Source organism: Carassius auratus, chromosome 48 (genome assembly GCF_003368295.1).
Source record: "Carassius auratus strain Wakin chromosome 48, ASM336829v1, whole genome shotgun sequence".
Lineage (NCBI taxonomy): Eukaryota > Metazoa > Chordata > Actinopteri > Cypriniformes > Cyprinidae > Carassius > Carassius auratus.
This window is the reverse complement of record NC_039290.1, coordinates 6,868,883-6,886,169: the sequence shown is the minus strand read 5'-3', so window position 1 is coordinate 6,886,169 and position 17,287 is coordinate 6,868,883. Positions and strand designations below refer to the sequence as shown.

At 34.5% G+C, this 17,287-nt stretch overlaps 1 protein-coding gene and 1 non-coding gene across 2 annotated transcripts; one reads left to right on the top strand and one right to left on the bottom strand.

Annotated features, from left to right (window-relative positions):
- Nucleotides 1-2,936: 2,936 nt before the first annotated feature.
- Nucleotides 2,937-5,593, top strand: LOC113065669 (prefoldin subunit 4-like). Its single transcript, XM_026237115.1, has 4 exons — nt 2,937-2,999; nt 3,492-3,599; nt 3,696-3,836; nt 5,227-5,593. The coding sequence occupies exons 1-4, from the start codon at nt 2,973-2,975 to the stop codon at nt 5,356-5,358; spliced, it is 408 nt and encodes a 135-aa protein (XP_026092900.1). The 5' UTR covers nt 2,937-2,972; the 3' UTR covers nt 5,359-5,593.
- A 679-nt stretch (nt 5,594-6,272) lies between these two features.
- Nucleotides 6,273-6,345, bottom strand: trnat-ugu (transfer RNA threonine (anticodon UGU)). The gene has a single exon. It is a non-coding gene; the product is annotated as a tRNA-Thr (tRNA).
- Nucleotides 6,346-17,287: the final 10,942 nt, after the last annotated feature.

The window sequence follows — 17,287 nt, the reverse complement described above, 5'->3', positions numbered from 1 at the left end:
TCCAGGGCTTGAGTACAGAGTACATGACATCAAGCTTTCCAACCTAAGTCTTTATTTATTTAATGATTTAATTGCAGAATACATGGAAAGGTACATGCAAAACAATTAGGAATGGTTTTGAACTATCTATGCATCAAAGAATGCTGAAAGAACAAAAATATGAAGCAGGACAACAGTTTTCCACATTGATCATATCAGAAATGTTTCTCGAGCAGCAAATCAGCATATTAGAATGATTTCTGATAAATCATGTGACACTGAAGACTGGAGGAATGATGCTGAAATGTAACTTTGTATCACAGGAATAAATTACATTTTAAAATGTATCAAAATAAAGAAAAGTTATTTAATATTATATTATATTATTATATGTTATATTTATTTATAATAAATAAATACACTTTTAAAAGGTACTGCAAGTTGCTTTAAAAATGTATATTTTTAAGAATATTTTCCAGAGATGTTTCAAAGAGCATCTTGCGCTTCAACTGAAGTAAGAAACATCCAAAAAATTGTTCACTTTAAAGTCTAAAATAGATTTAAAAACCTACATTTTCAATGTGAGATAATATCATGCTTTTTATTTATATTTTGAGTCAGATTTTATTCATTTTTCGTACTTTCCGTTTTCATTTTAGTTCAAGCTTTTAGGTTTTTTATTTCATTTTTTTGTCAATTTTTTTTTTTGAAAAGTCACAATAAAAAAAATAAACTCTGATTTATATTCTATAAAATATCTTTTTTTTAAACGGTATTATTTGTATTAACTATAAACCCCTGCTCTGGACTTCACAGCACACTCATTGTCCAGACCGTTTCATCTTTCCAGCCTGTTAAACTGATCAGTTTAAGCTCATCATCAAACATTTGTGTAGATGTGTTTGGGAATCCTGATGGACCCGTGTTTTGATCATCAGCTCCAGATTGTAAAATAAATCCTACAGCAAACTACATCTAAATTCAAAGTATTAGTACAATACACTGCTGTGGTAGGCTTACAGTACGCTCAATAATACAGAAACTAGATTTTGAATTCTTTGAATCAAATATTGACACATGAGATGCTTTGCAATTAATTTGATTAATTAATCAGTATATTATTTAAATAATAATTTGATTGAAAAATAAAATTGATCAACAGATCTCCTTTTGACTTTAACAATGATTCTTCTGTCATTATTAGACTATTAGCTAAATAATGGAACATTAATATAGAAAAAAAATGCTTTAATATGACACAATACTATCATTGACAGCAAATGTAGGCTAATATAAAGCTGACTGTTCTCCTGCATTAATCTTGTGATGTAATCACAGCATAATTGATGTAAAATGCATCTCATTGTGATCTGGCCCTCCCTTTTCTTGACCGTTTTAGCATAAATTATCAATCTACTTGACCTTTACGATATTTTCTCGACATAATATAATTCTTCTTACTGCACGACATGCATAAATACAGGCTAAACACATGCCGATTGTCTCCCACAGGCCCAACTCAGCCGTTTCAGTCATTGTCCATTCCCACTAAATGCAACTATTCAATGGATGTTTGAGCGGAGGAATCCTCTCGCTTTGCCAAAACGTACAGTAAACTCGTCTTTAATATCTCATTAAATGAATGTCAAACAGAACACTGTAATATTTAAAGTGTGCTGTGTTTTCCTGTTCATCAGAAAGCATGACAACGAACAAAGGAGCAGATTTTGCCATGTAAGCTCCGTATACAGAGACACATTGTAAATGCACACACTGGGGGCGAACAATCAAATTCCTCCGTGGTCACTGTGAACTCAATCTGCCACCATGAGGAATTCTTGCAACATGCTAACGGTGAAAAACCTTGAAGGCATTCCACTAAATCATCCAAATGAAGCATATTTTCAATAAGATTTAAGACGCACGGAATGCAAACAAGTTGCAATTATAGTTTTTACATATATCAAATTAATATTTGTCACTGATGCTCAAATATGCACACATGGAAATTAAAGATAGCTTTTAAAAATAATCATTTGAATGGTAATGTTGGGAAAAGGGGGGTAAATTGCATATCATCCGAATATTTGTCTTTGGGTGTAACGCTGTTTACAACGAGGATGTTTAAGAAACTAGTACTAGCAACCAGAGTGAGTTTGTTCAGTCAGGTTGTGTCCGCTGTCATTATGTTAACTAAATATTCAACAGTTTGTGTCCCGCTCACATGGCTATCATGAAGCTGAAAGACCTGGTTCACCCAAAAATTTAGATTTGGTCTTCATTTTCTGTCATGGATTTATTAAAAACTTTAAATAATTTAGTTTGAGATGTCTTGAAGGTCATTTTTTCACTTAGCAATACAAAGACTATATTGCAACAGAAAATGCATCAGATAAAAGCACATTATAAATCACAAATTGCATAAATAGCTATGCAATATAGGCATAGGAACAACCAAAATATCTACAATAGATCTTAAAATAATCCAACAAGTCAGTTGACCAAGCTGAATTCAAGTGCATGGGTTTTTCTTCATATCAGCCCTGTGGAGTTTTAGAAGGTAAACATTTTTCATATTTTCAAGATGTTTATTATTATTATTTTTTATTTCTGGTTCTTTGACAAAGCTATATCTACAAGTATAAAGTTCTTTGGAAAGGAATTTGGAAATCAGTCTCTGGGGACATAAAAGTATAGATATACTGGTTTAAATCATCATCATGAAATGTATATGTGTCTATGTGGAAACAAATCTACTATTGTCCAGAAGATGTCAGTAGGCTAAGTACTGTGAAAATCCTGACCACAACGAACACTGCGGATAATAATAATAATAATAAATGCACAACTTAAGTGTTCAAGTCTAAACCGTGTCATTCTCCCTCTTACAAAGGCAGCACATTTCCGAAATGGAAACAACAAACTCATGAATACCCACGTGCTCCATTCCGCCGAAGTTCACGCGCGTGCACGAGGTCCGTTTCCTGTTCAAGATGGCAGCCACCATGAAGAAAGGAGTGGTATGTGTTTACATAAACGTCTTTCTGTCCAGATTAACGTCGTGTTTTTGCTGTTTTTGCAGTAACCTGTAAGTGAGGCTGAAAGATGTGAAACAGTGCACAAGAGAAATAGCGATGAGTGACTCCGGAGAGTATTTGTTTTCATTGTTTCCGAGAGCAGCTAAATAGCTAACGTCACATGAATCGGGATTTTTCTGCCATTGACATTTAATTCTTATTTACATTTTACGTTTATCGTTCTACAGTAGGCCATTTGCCTTCAGATCATGTACAAGTAAATACCTGTTTTTGTCACTGTGTGGTTATTTCATAAGAATACAGCTATATATTCTCAAAGTGCACCACAGAAAGTAACCTTATTATATGACATTAAATATTAATTGCTGAGCATTTTTATATCAAGCAGCATTTAATAAAATAGAGAGCAAAATTAGTTGTTTATATTGTTATAAATGCATTTTTTTATTATAAATCTTGCTCAAATCATAACAGGCAGCTGAAGATGTCAATGTAACATTTGAGGACCAGCAAAAGATCAACAAGTTTGCCAGGAACACAAATCGGATGTCTGAACTTAAAGACGAAATCGAGGCCAAAAAGGTAAATAATTGTTTTGATTTGTCTACATTTTGGGTTGTATTTTGTTCAGGCAGACGCTGATCTAACTCTTTTTCTCTTTTTTTTTTTTTTTTGTAGAAATCCTTACAGAATCTCGAGGATGCCAGTGATGACCTCATGATGTGTGAGGACGATGCAATGCTGATCCCGTATCAGATCGGAGACGTGTTCATCAGTCACTCGCAGGAAGAGACGCAGGAAATGCTGGAGGCAGCCAAGGTGACGTGAGCCACACAAACCAAACCAAACCCTGTGTGTTTATGTGTGTTGTGCCTGAATCTGGAACACCTTGTAGCCTAAAGGTTGAACATGTAGGCTGGAAAGTTTGTAGGCTCAAATCTCACAAGAGTTGTGTAATCATTGTGGTCTTTGCACACAACTTTTAATATATATATATATATTTTTTTGCTCGAATAGCAGTTTTTGTGTGAGTGTTTGTGTGTGTGTGTGTGTGTGCATGAGCATACTTGCACTAGGGTATCAAATTTTCTTGTTGCAATTAATTGCTCATCTTATCACGGTACACTGTATTAACACAGTATTGAAATTTTGTAAAAAATAAAAAATAAAAAAAAAATACATGGTCATAATACAGTATAACAGGTTAACTTTTTTCTTATAACAAAAATAACTGAACATTTAAATACAATAAAGCAATACAGAAAATATTTATAAAGCTTTAGACAGATTAAAGTGCAAAAGAACTATAAAGACCCATATGTATCACTTTACGATAAGACCTCATTAATTAACCATTAACATCCACAATGAGCAACAGCTACATTTGCCACAGAAGAAACTAAATAGCCTAATAAGTCTAAATATTTAAGTAGTTGGTGCTGTGATGAACATCATAGTGAATACACAAACCTGAATGGCTATTTAAAATTATTTTAATATGTTTTAGAAAGTAGTGCTTTATTTATGGGGTTTCTGGGCAGCATTTTCTGCAGTTTAGCGCCATCTTCTGTCAGAGAGTGAATGTGCTTTCATTCAGCACGTCTCTCACGTGTTCCTCCATGTGCTTCTCATGCGTGATTGTTTACATCAGAGCAACATGCTCGTTTAAGCAGCATACATCGGTGTTGTGCATTTTGCATGTCTAACACACGCTAACTTTGTATAAAAAATAATATAAATGTATAATACATTTAAAAATGTATTTAGGAGCAAATGCAAATATATTCCCTGCAGAAATTTAAAAGTGTATTACAAACATCTTAATAATCATTTTAAGAGATCTTAGATTTTGCGACTGTTTTGCGTTAAGGTGTTTATTGCAGATGGTTGTAATATCTAACACACATTATTCAATATATAGATTTTACTAGTATCAGCACAAATTGAGTTGCTGCACATCATGTACAAAGCAACCTAACGTAAAACCGCACAGCATCTTAACGTTGTTGGATTTTTCTCAGAATTGTTAGATGTAAAAAAAAAAAGGTTTTCTTTGTTGGACTTTTTGTATCTAATTTTTTCAATCTCTAAGAAAAGAAAAGTTACCGGCCAACTGGCATCTAGCCAGTGTTTCTTGCTTGCCGAGTGTTTGTTTTGAGCCCTTGTTGTACTGCTCAACATTTCCATTCTTGTATTCTGCTATCCACAGGAAGCTCTGCAGGATGAGATCAAAGCTCTGGAGGGTCGTGTGTCGTCCATACAGGAGCTCCTCGGAGATTTGAAGGTTCAGTTATATGCCAAGTTCGGAAACAACATCAATCTAGAGGCAGATGAGAGCTGAGACCTGGAGCATGACCTCATAGACTATCAGTCTCCAACAGGAAATGGCATTTCTACTCTGACAGCAAGTTCTCGCCCCATTTATACTAGTGTTGTTTGTTGCATTTCACATGTCGTTATGTTTAGTGAATTAACTGAGCTGTTGCATACAGGTGGTTTTGGGGCCAGCTGCATGAAGCATCCAACAAGAGAGAATGAGAGGCACTGATGTTAAAAAAATAAAAAGCTAAATATTCCTTTGTTTCAATTTTCTTATTCACTTTTGTTGTGTGATTGGTGCAATGATGTATGCTTAGTATAATAGTGTATTAAGTGAGTCGCTTTGGATAAAAGTGTCAGCTAAAGGATTTGTGTAATGCAAGTTATTTAATATTTATTTAAAGTTACACTATCATTTAAAAGTTTAAGGTCCTTTTGTAAAGAAATTAATACTTATATTCAGCAAGGGTAAATTAAATTGACCAAAAGTGACACTAAGGACATTTATAATGTTAAAAAAAGATTTATCTATTTGAAATAAATTCTGTTCTTTTGAACTTTGTATTAATCATAGAATCCTTGAAAAATGCATCATGATTTCCACAACATGAAGCATCAACTGTTTCAACATTGATAATAATAAGAAATATTTCTTGAGCAGCAAATCAGCATATTAGAATGATTTCTGAAGATCATGTGACTCTGAAGACTGGATCAATGATGCTGAAAATATAGCAGGAATAAATTAAGTTTTTAAATATAGTCAAAATGGCTTTTTTAAATGTGAATAATTTTTACATCTGAAATATTTGGATACATGAAATGGAGTCTACAGATTATTCTCCAAAGGAGGACAGGGGTACTAGAATAGTGTTATGATACAACAAGGTTTTTTTCTTTTTAGAGTTGTGAAGCTAAATGCTCACTTTTACCCAGAGGCCCCAGCGAGGATTGAACTCACGACCCCTGGTTTACAAGACCAGTGCTCTAACCACTGAGCTATGGAGCCAGTCAATGTATTCTTTTCTGTTGTTTACATTTTCAATGACAGTGCTCCTCTAATGCCTCCTAGACAGTCTATGCAAATCACCAGCAATTATTAAAAAAAATATATATATATATATATATATATATATATATATATATATTTTTTTTTTTTTTTTTTTTTAACCAACTCTTAACAAATTATTACCTTTATATAACATAAACTATGGGCTGTTAAAATGGGACACAAATGGTGAGAAGCATTCAGAATCCAGAAGGTTTCCAAAAAGCCTGCATTTCATCTCAAAATCAGAGATGAATAACAAGTTATTCATATGGGGCGGATCTACCGGGGTGGCAAAATTTACGAGCGTGAAACTTTCATGATTCGTGATCCCGCTCCGAACTCCCGAACTGACTCAAATGATTCGCGATCCCGCTCCTAACTCCCGAACTGACTCAAATGATTCGCGAACCCGCTCCGAACCACTGATCTATAGTATAGATCTATACTGATCTATATATAGATCTATACTGATCTATAATATAGATCAGTGCTCCGAACCCTCGAATTAATTCAAATTGATCCGCGAAGCCGCTCCAAACTCTCGAACTGATTCAAATGATTCGCGAACCCACTCCGATCTCCCAAACTGACTCAAATGATTCGCGATCCCGTTCCGAACTCCCAAACTGACTCAAATGATTCGCGATCCCCATTATAACTGACTCAAATGATTCGCGAACCCGCATCAAACTCCCGAACTGATTCAAATGATTCGCGAACCCGCTTTGAACTCCCGAACTGACTCAAATGATTCGCGAACCCACTCCGAACTCCCGAACTGATTCAAATGGTTTGCGATCCTGACTCAAATGATTCGCGAACCCGCTTTGAACTCCCAAACTGACTCAAATGATTCGCGATCCCGCTCCGAACTCCCAAACTGACTCAAATGAATCCCCATAACTGACTCAAATGATTCGCGAAAAACTGCATATCACAACCCTTACAAAAATAAACCATGGTTTTATCATAGTAAAACTGCTTAGTTTCCCTTTGCATGATTTCTGAATGCTTGAGACTATAAAATAAATTAGAATCATAATAAAGTTATAGCCATAGGTAAATGTCGAGAGCTACAATTGTGATTTGTAAATAATACAATTTATTCATTTAGTTTTTTATTTGATTAAAGTTATTTTTTGACCCCCATAGTAGTTTTTTTTTTCCATCATCATATTTGAGGTAGGGGGGCACAATAATAAATCCTGCTAATGGGAACCCTTAAGGTGTTGTTATACCCGTCTCTGGGAATGTGTGCTCTGCTACACACACACACACACACACTGAAGCACGCGTGGTGTTTTCAGCTCTTCACTATATTAACAAATGATGTAGGCTACACATGTGCACATCAGCGAGCTATGAGAGGATTTCACCATTTCATTTGATAAAACTATCGTCATTCATTCGTATCGTATACACAGACTGACAGAAACGGCAATGTCTTTACCACAACCTGTCAAAATAAAATTTTGGTGTAACTTGAAGAAATTCAAACAGAAATATAGTACTATTGCACAGTAGAGTATGCTATACTTCAAATAGGCCTATTAGCTAATAATAATAGTTTATTTAAAAAAACACATAAACTCTGTCTACAACTCACCAAAATAAAAGTTTGGTCTAACTCAAAGAAATTATGTAAGAAATTGCTTGGTAAAATATAGCCTATACTTTAAAAAAAGATATACTAAAACATTATTTTAAAGGAATATCACACAAGTTTTCATAGAAGTTTTAATTTAAGCTTGCCAAAACAATAACACCATATTTTTCAAGAACAATTTCTAAAAGTACATTTGTATTTGTGCCTATAATGTTTATTTATTTATTATTATTGTCAGCTAATAAAACCTATGCTTCAGGGACCATATTCATATAACATCTAAGGTTAAATGTAGCTCTTGACTGGTTGAGTTAGATGATGATTAACACTAAACAGTAGAAAATCAGTTGAGTCTCCCCAGCTGGAAATGTCATTGGCTGTTAAAATCTTGTGTTTCTTATAATAAACTGACATATTGATAACACTGAATCTTTTATAACGCTCTTAATTACATGTCGATGCATACTGTATGCATTAGTGAGTGTGGTGGTGCTTAAGGGGTATGGTCACTTATTCCTTATATGAACTGTTTCAAATGCAAGACATTGATTGCATGAGATTAAGTTTGTAAATGATAGCCTGTCCCTTTGTAGTGTGCATATATATTTATCATCAAACTGTGATAACTGGGACTAAATTCAGTATGTATACGTCTGCCATATGTTGCCAACCCTCAAAAATTCCTGCCCCCTTCTCGCCACCCCATCAATATTTTTCTAGATCCGCCCCTACATATGTTGTACTGATTTTCAGCAGGAAGCTTTGAAAAACTCATTGGCTTGACTCTGGTAGGGAGACAGTATTTTATATATTTTAGAGTAAATACAAACAGCCAGATTGAGCGTTAAAAAGCTGTGACCCTCATGCATTATTTTCACAAGATATCATCATATGTAATCACTTTCATAGTTTATTCTTCTGAGCAAGAAATATAATTATTATTTTGTAATTGCATCATTACAGAGTAAACACCTTCTGACTTTTTCTTCATTTCCAACCTTGCTTCTTCCACGCTTTCCTTTGTTTATTTTCTTCCACATCCTTAATTTTCCTTTTTCTTACTTTATTTCATTTCTTTTTCTTAATTTCCACTGTTCCTTCCTTCATCCTTTCCACTCTTAAAAAAAATCCTTTACTTGTTTCCTCTCTTCCTTCATTTTTCCATCGTTCCTACATTTCAGTTGTTACATTCTTCATTATATTAAATTCCTTTCTTCATTTTCTTTCCTTTCTTTCCTTCATTTTCTCGTTCAACTTTTATTTCCTTCCTTTTTTCCCCATCTCTACATTTCTTTTCATCCTTCATTCTGTTCATTTATTGTCTTGAGAAAGCCCACTGACTGATCTACAATTTGAGCTTCTTCTTCTGAGACTAAATTTTAAAATGTGTCTCTTCACACAGCTTTCAAGCCACAACCACCAAACTCAGGTGAGATCTTCAGACTGGTCTGACTCTGGCTATGCATATCTTTTTTTTTTTTTTTTTTTTTTTTTTTTTTTTTTTTTTTTTACTAAATCTATGGAAAGTCCCATAGACTTTCACTGAGTGGTCAAAACTTCTGTACATTAAGACAGTGGTTCTCAATTCAATCTCTCATTCTAACAAGCCACTGAAACATGCCGTTTTTATACATTTTGATCACCACACAGTGTTATTGGCTATGAAACATTTTGCATGTCTCTTTTATTAGAAACAAACTCATCAACATCTTATATGGTCTTATAGGGAGTACTTTTTCAGAAAATGTTAATTTTGGGCTAACTATTGCTTTAAAGAGACTTAATTGCTTTATGGGATCCACATTTTTAAGTTCATATTGATGCCGATTGTGATGTCAGAATTAGTAATTACAAATGTCCACTGTAAGGTATGATCCATAGTTATGATCCATGACTTGACATGCACTTCCACAATCCTTCCACTAGGGGTCTCTGTTTCTCAAGTAATTCCATGCTTGGCGCAGTACTTTAGACACTTCCGCCCAATTTTCACACCAGATCGTCTATGGGGGTTTGCATGGAAAGGTCACCACCAGCAAATCAAGATTTCTGATTGAATCTCTCATTCTAACAAGCCACTGAAACGTGTCTTGTTTATACGTTTTGATCACCATGCAGTGTAATTAGCTACGAAACAGATTGCAAACACACGGTGCGCTGTGCCGCCCATGGGAGAACAAGCACAGATCTGTCTCCCAGTACTCTCTCCTTTCCTCTGGGGAGCTCATAGTCATCGCTCAATATCTCCCTCAAGCCCTGTAAAACATAAATCTCCACAGAGACCTATCACACTCGCTCTTTCTTGTGTCAGAGGTAATCACAACTGCCCAGGAACAAACATCACTAATTTTTAATGCTCTTTTATGCTGCATGCTGCTACTTGTGGATTATTTAGGAGTATGAGAATCCCTGGTCTGAAAAAGCTGCACTTTCCTAGTGTTGCCTTCTATCCTTGTCTGCTGTCTGGTATCTGGATGTATTATATTACTCACTCTGAAATATGAAACAGACTTTTTCAATTCTTTTTAAATCCAGACACTTAGGTATAAGAAATATTTTGTGGAAGATATACTGCAGCAATCCATCTCAAAGCCCAAATCTGATAGGCTGCAAAATGATCCTGATCTTTTAAATATCTAATGCATTCAGCAGGGGTTTGAAGTCCTGGAGATCCGTCTCCCTGCAGAGTTTGTGCTGGAATTCCCGGATTTCCACAAAAAAAAAAAAAAAAAAAAAAGTAAAAAAATAAATAAAATGTTTTTCTGACTTAAAATGCATGTGGAAACCTAGATGTATGATGTACACAGCTAACTGACTTCTAAACAAATAAAATGCTTCAATGAGTCAAAGTTTCTACAAACACATGATAATACCTGTTCAGCAAATGTTTGCAAAGACAGGTGTGTAAAACAGTACACCATCTTCAATGCTGTTAATTGTACGTCTGTCTAACAAATGCTAATGTTGTTAGCGTTGTTTATCTTCTGCAGTTTAGTTGCTAAGAGACGTCTTTATAAACAATCATCAAAACATTTGCCAAGTTTTGTTTCTAGTAGGATATCAAGTACGAGCCCAGTTTACAAAAAAATTGTTCTAAGAATGTTTTAGAACATTGTTAATAATCAGAGATTGTTTTGAGCAGCAAATCAGCATATTAGAAAGACTTCTGAAGAATCTTGTGACACTGAAGACTGGAGGAATGATGCTGAAAATACACAGGAATACATCACATTTGAAATAAAATAAATAATTGTAGCCTACTGACCCCAAACATCTGAACAGTAACGAGAGTTATATAAGTGACTTTTTTGGACTATATTGCATTTGACATTACAGCTCAAAGTTCAAAGGCCAGCTATCTGTTAGCACAAACCTCCTCAGTACTGTTCCCATCACCGGTGTATACACATTTAAATATGTAGTATCATCAGTGAGTTGACACAGACACTTGATATTTTCAGACAGGTGTGTAGCATGGTTCGGCTTTCTTAAGATGACTTCTCTGCATCTAGGACATTCAGACTGACAAATGGCAAATCCAACATCCTCCGTGCACTTGATGGAAAACAAGCGCCTTCACTTGACAGCCCATGTAGAAGAGATTATGACAGCCTGACATGTACCGGAGCACCAGGGGATTTGTGGCAGGGCAGGGACACGTGATACGACGCGCAGCGTGGGCCGTGTAAGAGAACTCATTGAGGATTCGGCGTGAAAGAGACGCTATGTTGGCCCAGATGGACTTGCAGTGAGGAACCAATCACTGGCAGGGACTTGGAGATGAATTCATTTGCCAATAATTATATTTCAATCACTGTGGCTCGGGACGCTCTGCTAGGATGCTGAGGGCTTGCTGAATGAAGTCATATTAATGTGTGTTTGAACTTTGCAGGGAACAAACTGTTTGAAACAGAGTTTCAGAGCCGGGCCTTTCATCATTACTCTTTCATTGCCTTTGGGAGAGGGAGTGTTGTTTTAAAGGGATAGTTCATCCCGTTCAATTTTAAATAATGTCATTATTTATAAGTATACTTGCATTTGTGTTTCTCTAAACTTGTGTTATTTTCTTTCTTCTGTACATGGAGGATGGATATCCTTTTTTTTTTTTTTTTTTTTAATTTAATAAGAATTCATAAGCTTGTCAAGTTCCGAAGATTACGTAAAAACACAATGAAAATGAATTGTATAGTAATTTGATATCCCAAACCGTTGTCCTGAAACCACTACAAAAATTACATACACCATGAAAATGAATTTGGATCAAAAAGAGTAAAAGATGACAATTTAAATTTTTTGCATAAACTATTTCTTTAAATTGAAAAACAATACTGAATGTATTTATAATGGTTTATAATGGCAGAGAATGGCTGTTGAGATTTTGAAGCAAAATTAAATCATCGATCCATCATAAAGTGCCCCACGTGGCTTTGAAGCAGTTGCTAGATGTATATATACTAATATATAATATATAATTATATATAATTATATAAATAATTAATTACAGGATTTTTTTTTTTTTTTTTTTTTTTTTTTTTTTGTAAATGGTTTCTTTAAATATAAAAACAACACTTTATGTATTGCATTATCATGTATCTTCTCCATATTTTGGTCAAATAATCTTAGACCCTATTTTCCTCCAATCAAATTTGTAATAATCTTCAGATCTCCTGAAAATGTTTTTGATATTGTACATTTCTTTTTTTTTCTCCTAAACATTTTCAACTCAAAAAAAGAAGAAGAAAAAAAACCTAGGGAAAAAAAAGAAATTTTATGAATAGACTGAGTTTAGATCGCACCAATTTGATGGTATCAAATCACAGAATTTTCTTTCTTTTTTTTTTGTAAAATGTTGCTTTGAATAATGTATTTTTGGCTCTTTCTTCCTTCATCAATGACCATTGTTTTCAGATTGGACCACATCCATGTGTGAGCCCCACCAGCCTTCCCTCCGTCTCTCAAGGGCAACTCTCCAAAGATTCTCTGATTACAGAGTCACTGATAATTTGCTGCCGCCCGCATTTGATTCATTCTCAGCATAACATTACAGACACCGGCTTCCACTCAGTCCAGTCACATCATGAGTTCTACAACAGGAAACTTTGTCATTCGTGTCCACTTCTCAACAAACACAGTTTTCTGTGTGCCCTCTTCTAAATAATGAGGATCGCTGAATCCAGAGCCACTGAGCATTGTTCAGCAACTTGATAATCAATCAACAAAGTTCTAGATTTGAAATCTTGACTCCAAAGCAAGTTTTCATCTAATATTTCTATGTTATGTTTATATCAGGAAATAATAATAGCTTTAGTTAATTAACAGTAATAACACTCTATGAATGACAACCTCTACATGTTAACCTGCCAAACTTAGTTGTGCCTGACTAGGTCTGATATCACACTTGAATTTGAGTCGAGGGTTTTCCTCTCTCCTGTGCCGTTTTACCGGCTCATCCTCCTGTGATGACTCATGGGCGCCTCATGATGCTGCGAGCGAGGAAGCAAATGCATTTCGAGAACATCTGCGGCATGTAATCAATCAAAGTTCCTCTTTGTATCAGTCATCCATTGCTATTAGAAATGGGCTAAACTGATTAGAGGGGAAGCACGGAGAACGTTCTCTCCCATCTGCAGCGCTCTGAGACAGAGCACTATTGGGTGAGGGATAAAACATTAATCTTCTTTTAGTAAGTGTGGTAACTGCTTTCTTCCCGTGAGCTGGCCGGCGGCTGCCTGGGCGACTGCTTCCTCCAAATATGTTTTCGGCTTGTACTGCAGGGCACAATGGGCCCAGAATTTCATCTTCACATATTAATGTATTACAGATGTATGAGTGTGTTTAGTTACTCAGTATCAGAGTCAGAAGGTAATGGGGCCTTGTGGCAAAAATGATCCACAAATTCAAGGTGAAGGGGCGAATATTGCCCATGCACACTTATATTACATCTACAACGGCTGTCGTGATTTTAGTATTTAGATCTGTGCATATTGCATCAGATCACTTTTTTATTCATTGTTTTCATGTGTTGAGTATAATAACCAATCACACACTTTTCTTTTGAGGATAAGAACGTGATGGCCAATCAGAGGCATTTTTGATTAGTCAGTCCTGAAAACTGGCCAATCAGAGGTGTTTAAATTAGTCAGTGTTGAAAACTCTGGCCAGTTTGGGAAATCAGTTCCAGTGGCAAATATTGCCCCTTATTGGAAAAGTAAATATTAGATCCTGCTCAGTTTAGATTTAGAACAGGTTTGCTTAGTCAGCAATGAGAGCCTTAAACCAAAGAAATATGAAATGAAATAAAACTTCAGTTGTCCCTCTCTCTTATAAATGAATGAATGAATGGAGTTACAGTTACACTTACTATATAAATAAAGGAGTAAATCAGTCAATTTAAAATACACTTACATATTTATACATTTATACTGTAGAATAAGATATTTTGAAGAATGTTGTTAACCAAACATTTTTGGGTCCCATTGACGTCCATTATATTTTTGGTCCATATTATGGAAGTCAGTTGGACCTGAAAATGTTTAGTTACTCACATTCTTTAAAATATATTATTTTTGTGTTCAACAGAAGAAAAATGCATATACAGGTTTAGATATACATGAGGGTAAATTTTTATTTTTTGGGGGCGGCAAACTGTCCTTTTAAGTGATGATCACTTCCTATGTATTAATAATGTCAATGTTTACTACTTTGTCACTATGGCAGTTTAACATAATAAACAATAAAACCCTAAATCTGCTCTTTGTTTTTTTAAAGAGCATAAAATTCTAAGCTTCACATTTCTGTGTGTAACTCTTCAAAAACGGCTCTGTTCACTCTAGTTGCAATGCTGATATTTATTTATTTCTTTATTGTGGTAATCAACAATATGCAACAAATGCTGTTTTCTGAATACAACTTGTTAATTTACTCTGGCATCGTTCACACGCAACCATATTTGCATCAAAAAATTGCTTCTGATGCCCATGATACTCCCAAATTTGTCCCAGACATATCCAGTATTCATGTGAAAGACAGGGGAACAATAGACACACAGTAGGTTACTTAGAAATGGACAGATAAATCATGATAAATGGATGTCATTAAGCGCCCCTTTACACTTGGCATTAATTTTTAATTCACAATTTGCATCAATTTGCATTTATATTTTATTCTTAAATAAAAAAAAAAAATTAACTTGATATTGTATTTTTATATATTATTTTATTATTATATTTTATTTATTCAAGTCTTTTTATATTTTATTAGATTTTTTCATATCTATTAACATTTTATATTTAATTTAAGTCTTCTTTCTGTTGTATTTAAGTCTAATTTGATTCTATTTTCATGTACCAGTAAGTGTCAGCTTGTTTAAACAATTACTTCGATGCATTTCAGTGATCTGATCACAATGCTTTTATACTTATAGCCATTTAATGTATAGCCAAGTGACTTCTAACTGTAAATTGCATCCCTGCAAAGGCATGTTCATGTCAGGTGTAAAAGGTGGCCTCTGTTTTCATTTGTTTCTTTCTTCTGTCTAGTGGAAAGCAGCATTACTCCTTCTAATAAACACACAATCCCAGAGTCGGTTGTATTAGATGACCGCTTTGAGAAGGTTGACTTGTTTGTCACCCCAATATCCCTGAGCATCTGATGGTCGGCTGTAACATCTGCTGTCTCATTTGCCATTCTAATTCAATTCCCATCGCGCCTGGAACTGGGAGAGAGCGCTCTAATTGACTCCAATTGCAACATACTTTTTCAGGAGTTGTTTTCGGAAATATTTACGGTCACATCTCACAGAGGTCATTGCTCAGGGACGCTTACCGACAAAGAGTTGAACTAATATTCATAGTTATATTTAATTTCATACCCAGAGAAATTTAAAGGGATAAAAGGAAATTCAGTCATCATTTACTTTTTTTGTTAACTCCAAAAAGGATATTGACAGAGATCTTCCGAATTTTGAGCTACATTTGTAGCTTTGTGTGAGAAACAGACTGAAACCACTAAAATTCACTAAAACTAAATGAATAAGAGTTGATTTTGAGAATCAGATCAGTCGGATTTGTGAACTAAACATTCAGACCGGCTTTGTGAACTGGATCAATTGATTCACTGAAAAGATTTAACTCAAAAGAATGATTCAATCACAAATTGGATAAATTTTATTAAATATTTGTGTTTTCCCCCCAAAACAATAAATGTAGATCAGAGTTCTTAAGCTTTGCACTATAAACTGATTTACTTTTAAAAACGGATACTGATTTGCTGATAAAAAAAAAAAAAAAACATCCTCTAAAGTTTTATTCATTCACAGATGGGACAAATTTTGAAAAACGTTTTCAATATTTAAATTTTTTCCAATGACAAAAAAAATGTAGACCAGAGAATTTAGGAGACAAATAATAAAATATAATGCATTATTCAATTTATTTTGAAGTAGCCTTTTGTCCAAAAAAGACCAAAAACACTAAAATTAATTAATACTCATCAGTAAGAATTGATTTTGAGAATCAGGTCAGTTTGATTTATGAATTAATCATTCAGACTGGCTTTGTGAACTGGATCAATTGATTCGTTAAAAGATTTGACTGAAAACGAATTATTCAATCACAAATAAATCAAAACAATGTACAGTGGGGATCGAAAGTTTGGGCATCCCTTGCAGAATCTGTGAAAATATGAGTAATTTAAAAAAAAATAAGAGAGATCATACTAAATGCATGTTATTTTTTATTTAGTACTGTCCTGAGTAAGATATTGTATTAAAAGCATATTGTATTAATATATGCATTAAGAGCTGGGGGGTGAAAACTTTTGGAATTTGAAGATCAAGGTAAATTGTACTTAATTTGTGTACCGGGAAACATACAAGTATCTTCTGTTGCTTACGAAGGGCAGAACTAAATGGAAAACAATTATATTTCAACAAAATAAGAAAAATTTGGCCATCTTCATCGTGTTCAAAAGTTTTCACCCCCAGCTCTTAATGCATCTTGTTTCCTTCTGGAGCATCAGTGAATGTTTGAATCTTTTTAAATAGTTGTGTTTGAGTCCCTCAAATGACCTCAGTGTGATAAGATGTATCTCAAAAATCATAAAGTCACTGCTGGAAAGGGTTCAAATATGCAAAGATGCTGGAAAACTGAAGAATCTGCAGGACCTTAAAGATTTTCTGAAGAACGCTGCTCAGTTTAACTGTTCAGAACAAACAAGGGACTCATGCACAACCATCACAAAACAGAAAGACAGTCGAGGATCATTAGGTAACAGAACACAGTATTAAGAACCAAG

Excerpts from the sequence above, each read along its gene's own strand:
- LOC113065669 (XM_026237115.1), top strand. The coding sequence starts at position 2,973 with ATGGCAGCCACCATGAAGAAAGGAGTG. Across the intron at positions 3,000-3,491 it reads CCACCATGAAGAAAGGAGTG|GCAGCTGAAGATGTCAATGT; the intron begins GTATGTGTTTAC and ends AAATCATAACAG. Across the intron at positions 3,837-5,226 it reads AAATGCTGGAGGCAGCCAAG|GAAGCTCTGCAGGATGAGAT; the intron begins GTGACGTGAGCC and ends TGCTATCCACAG.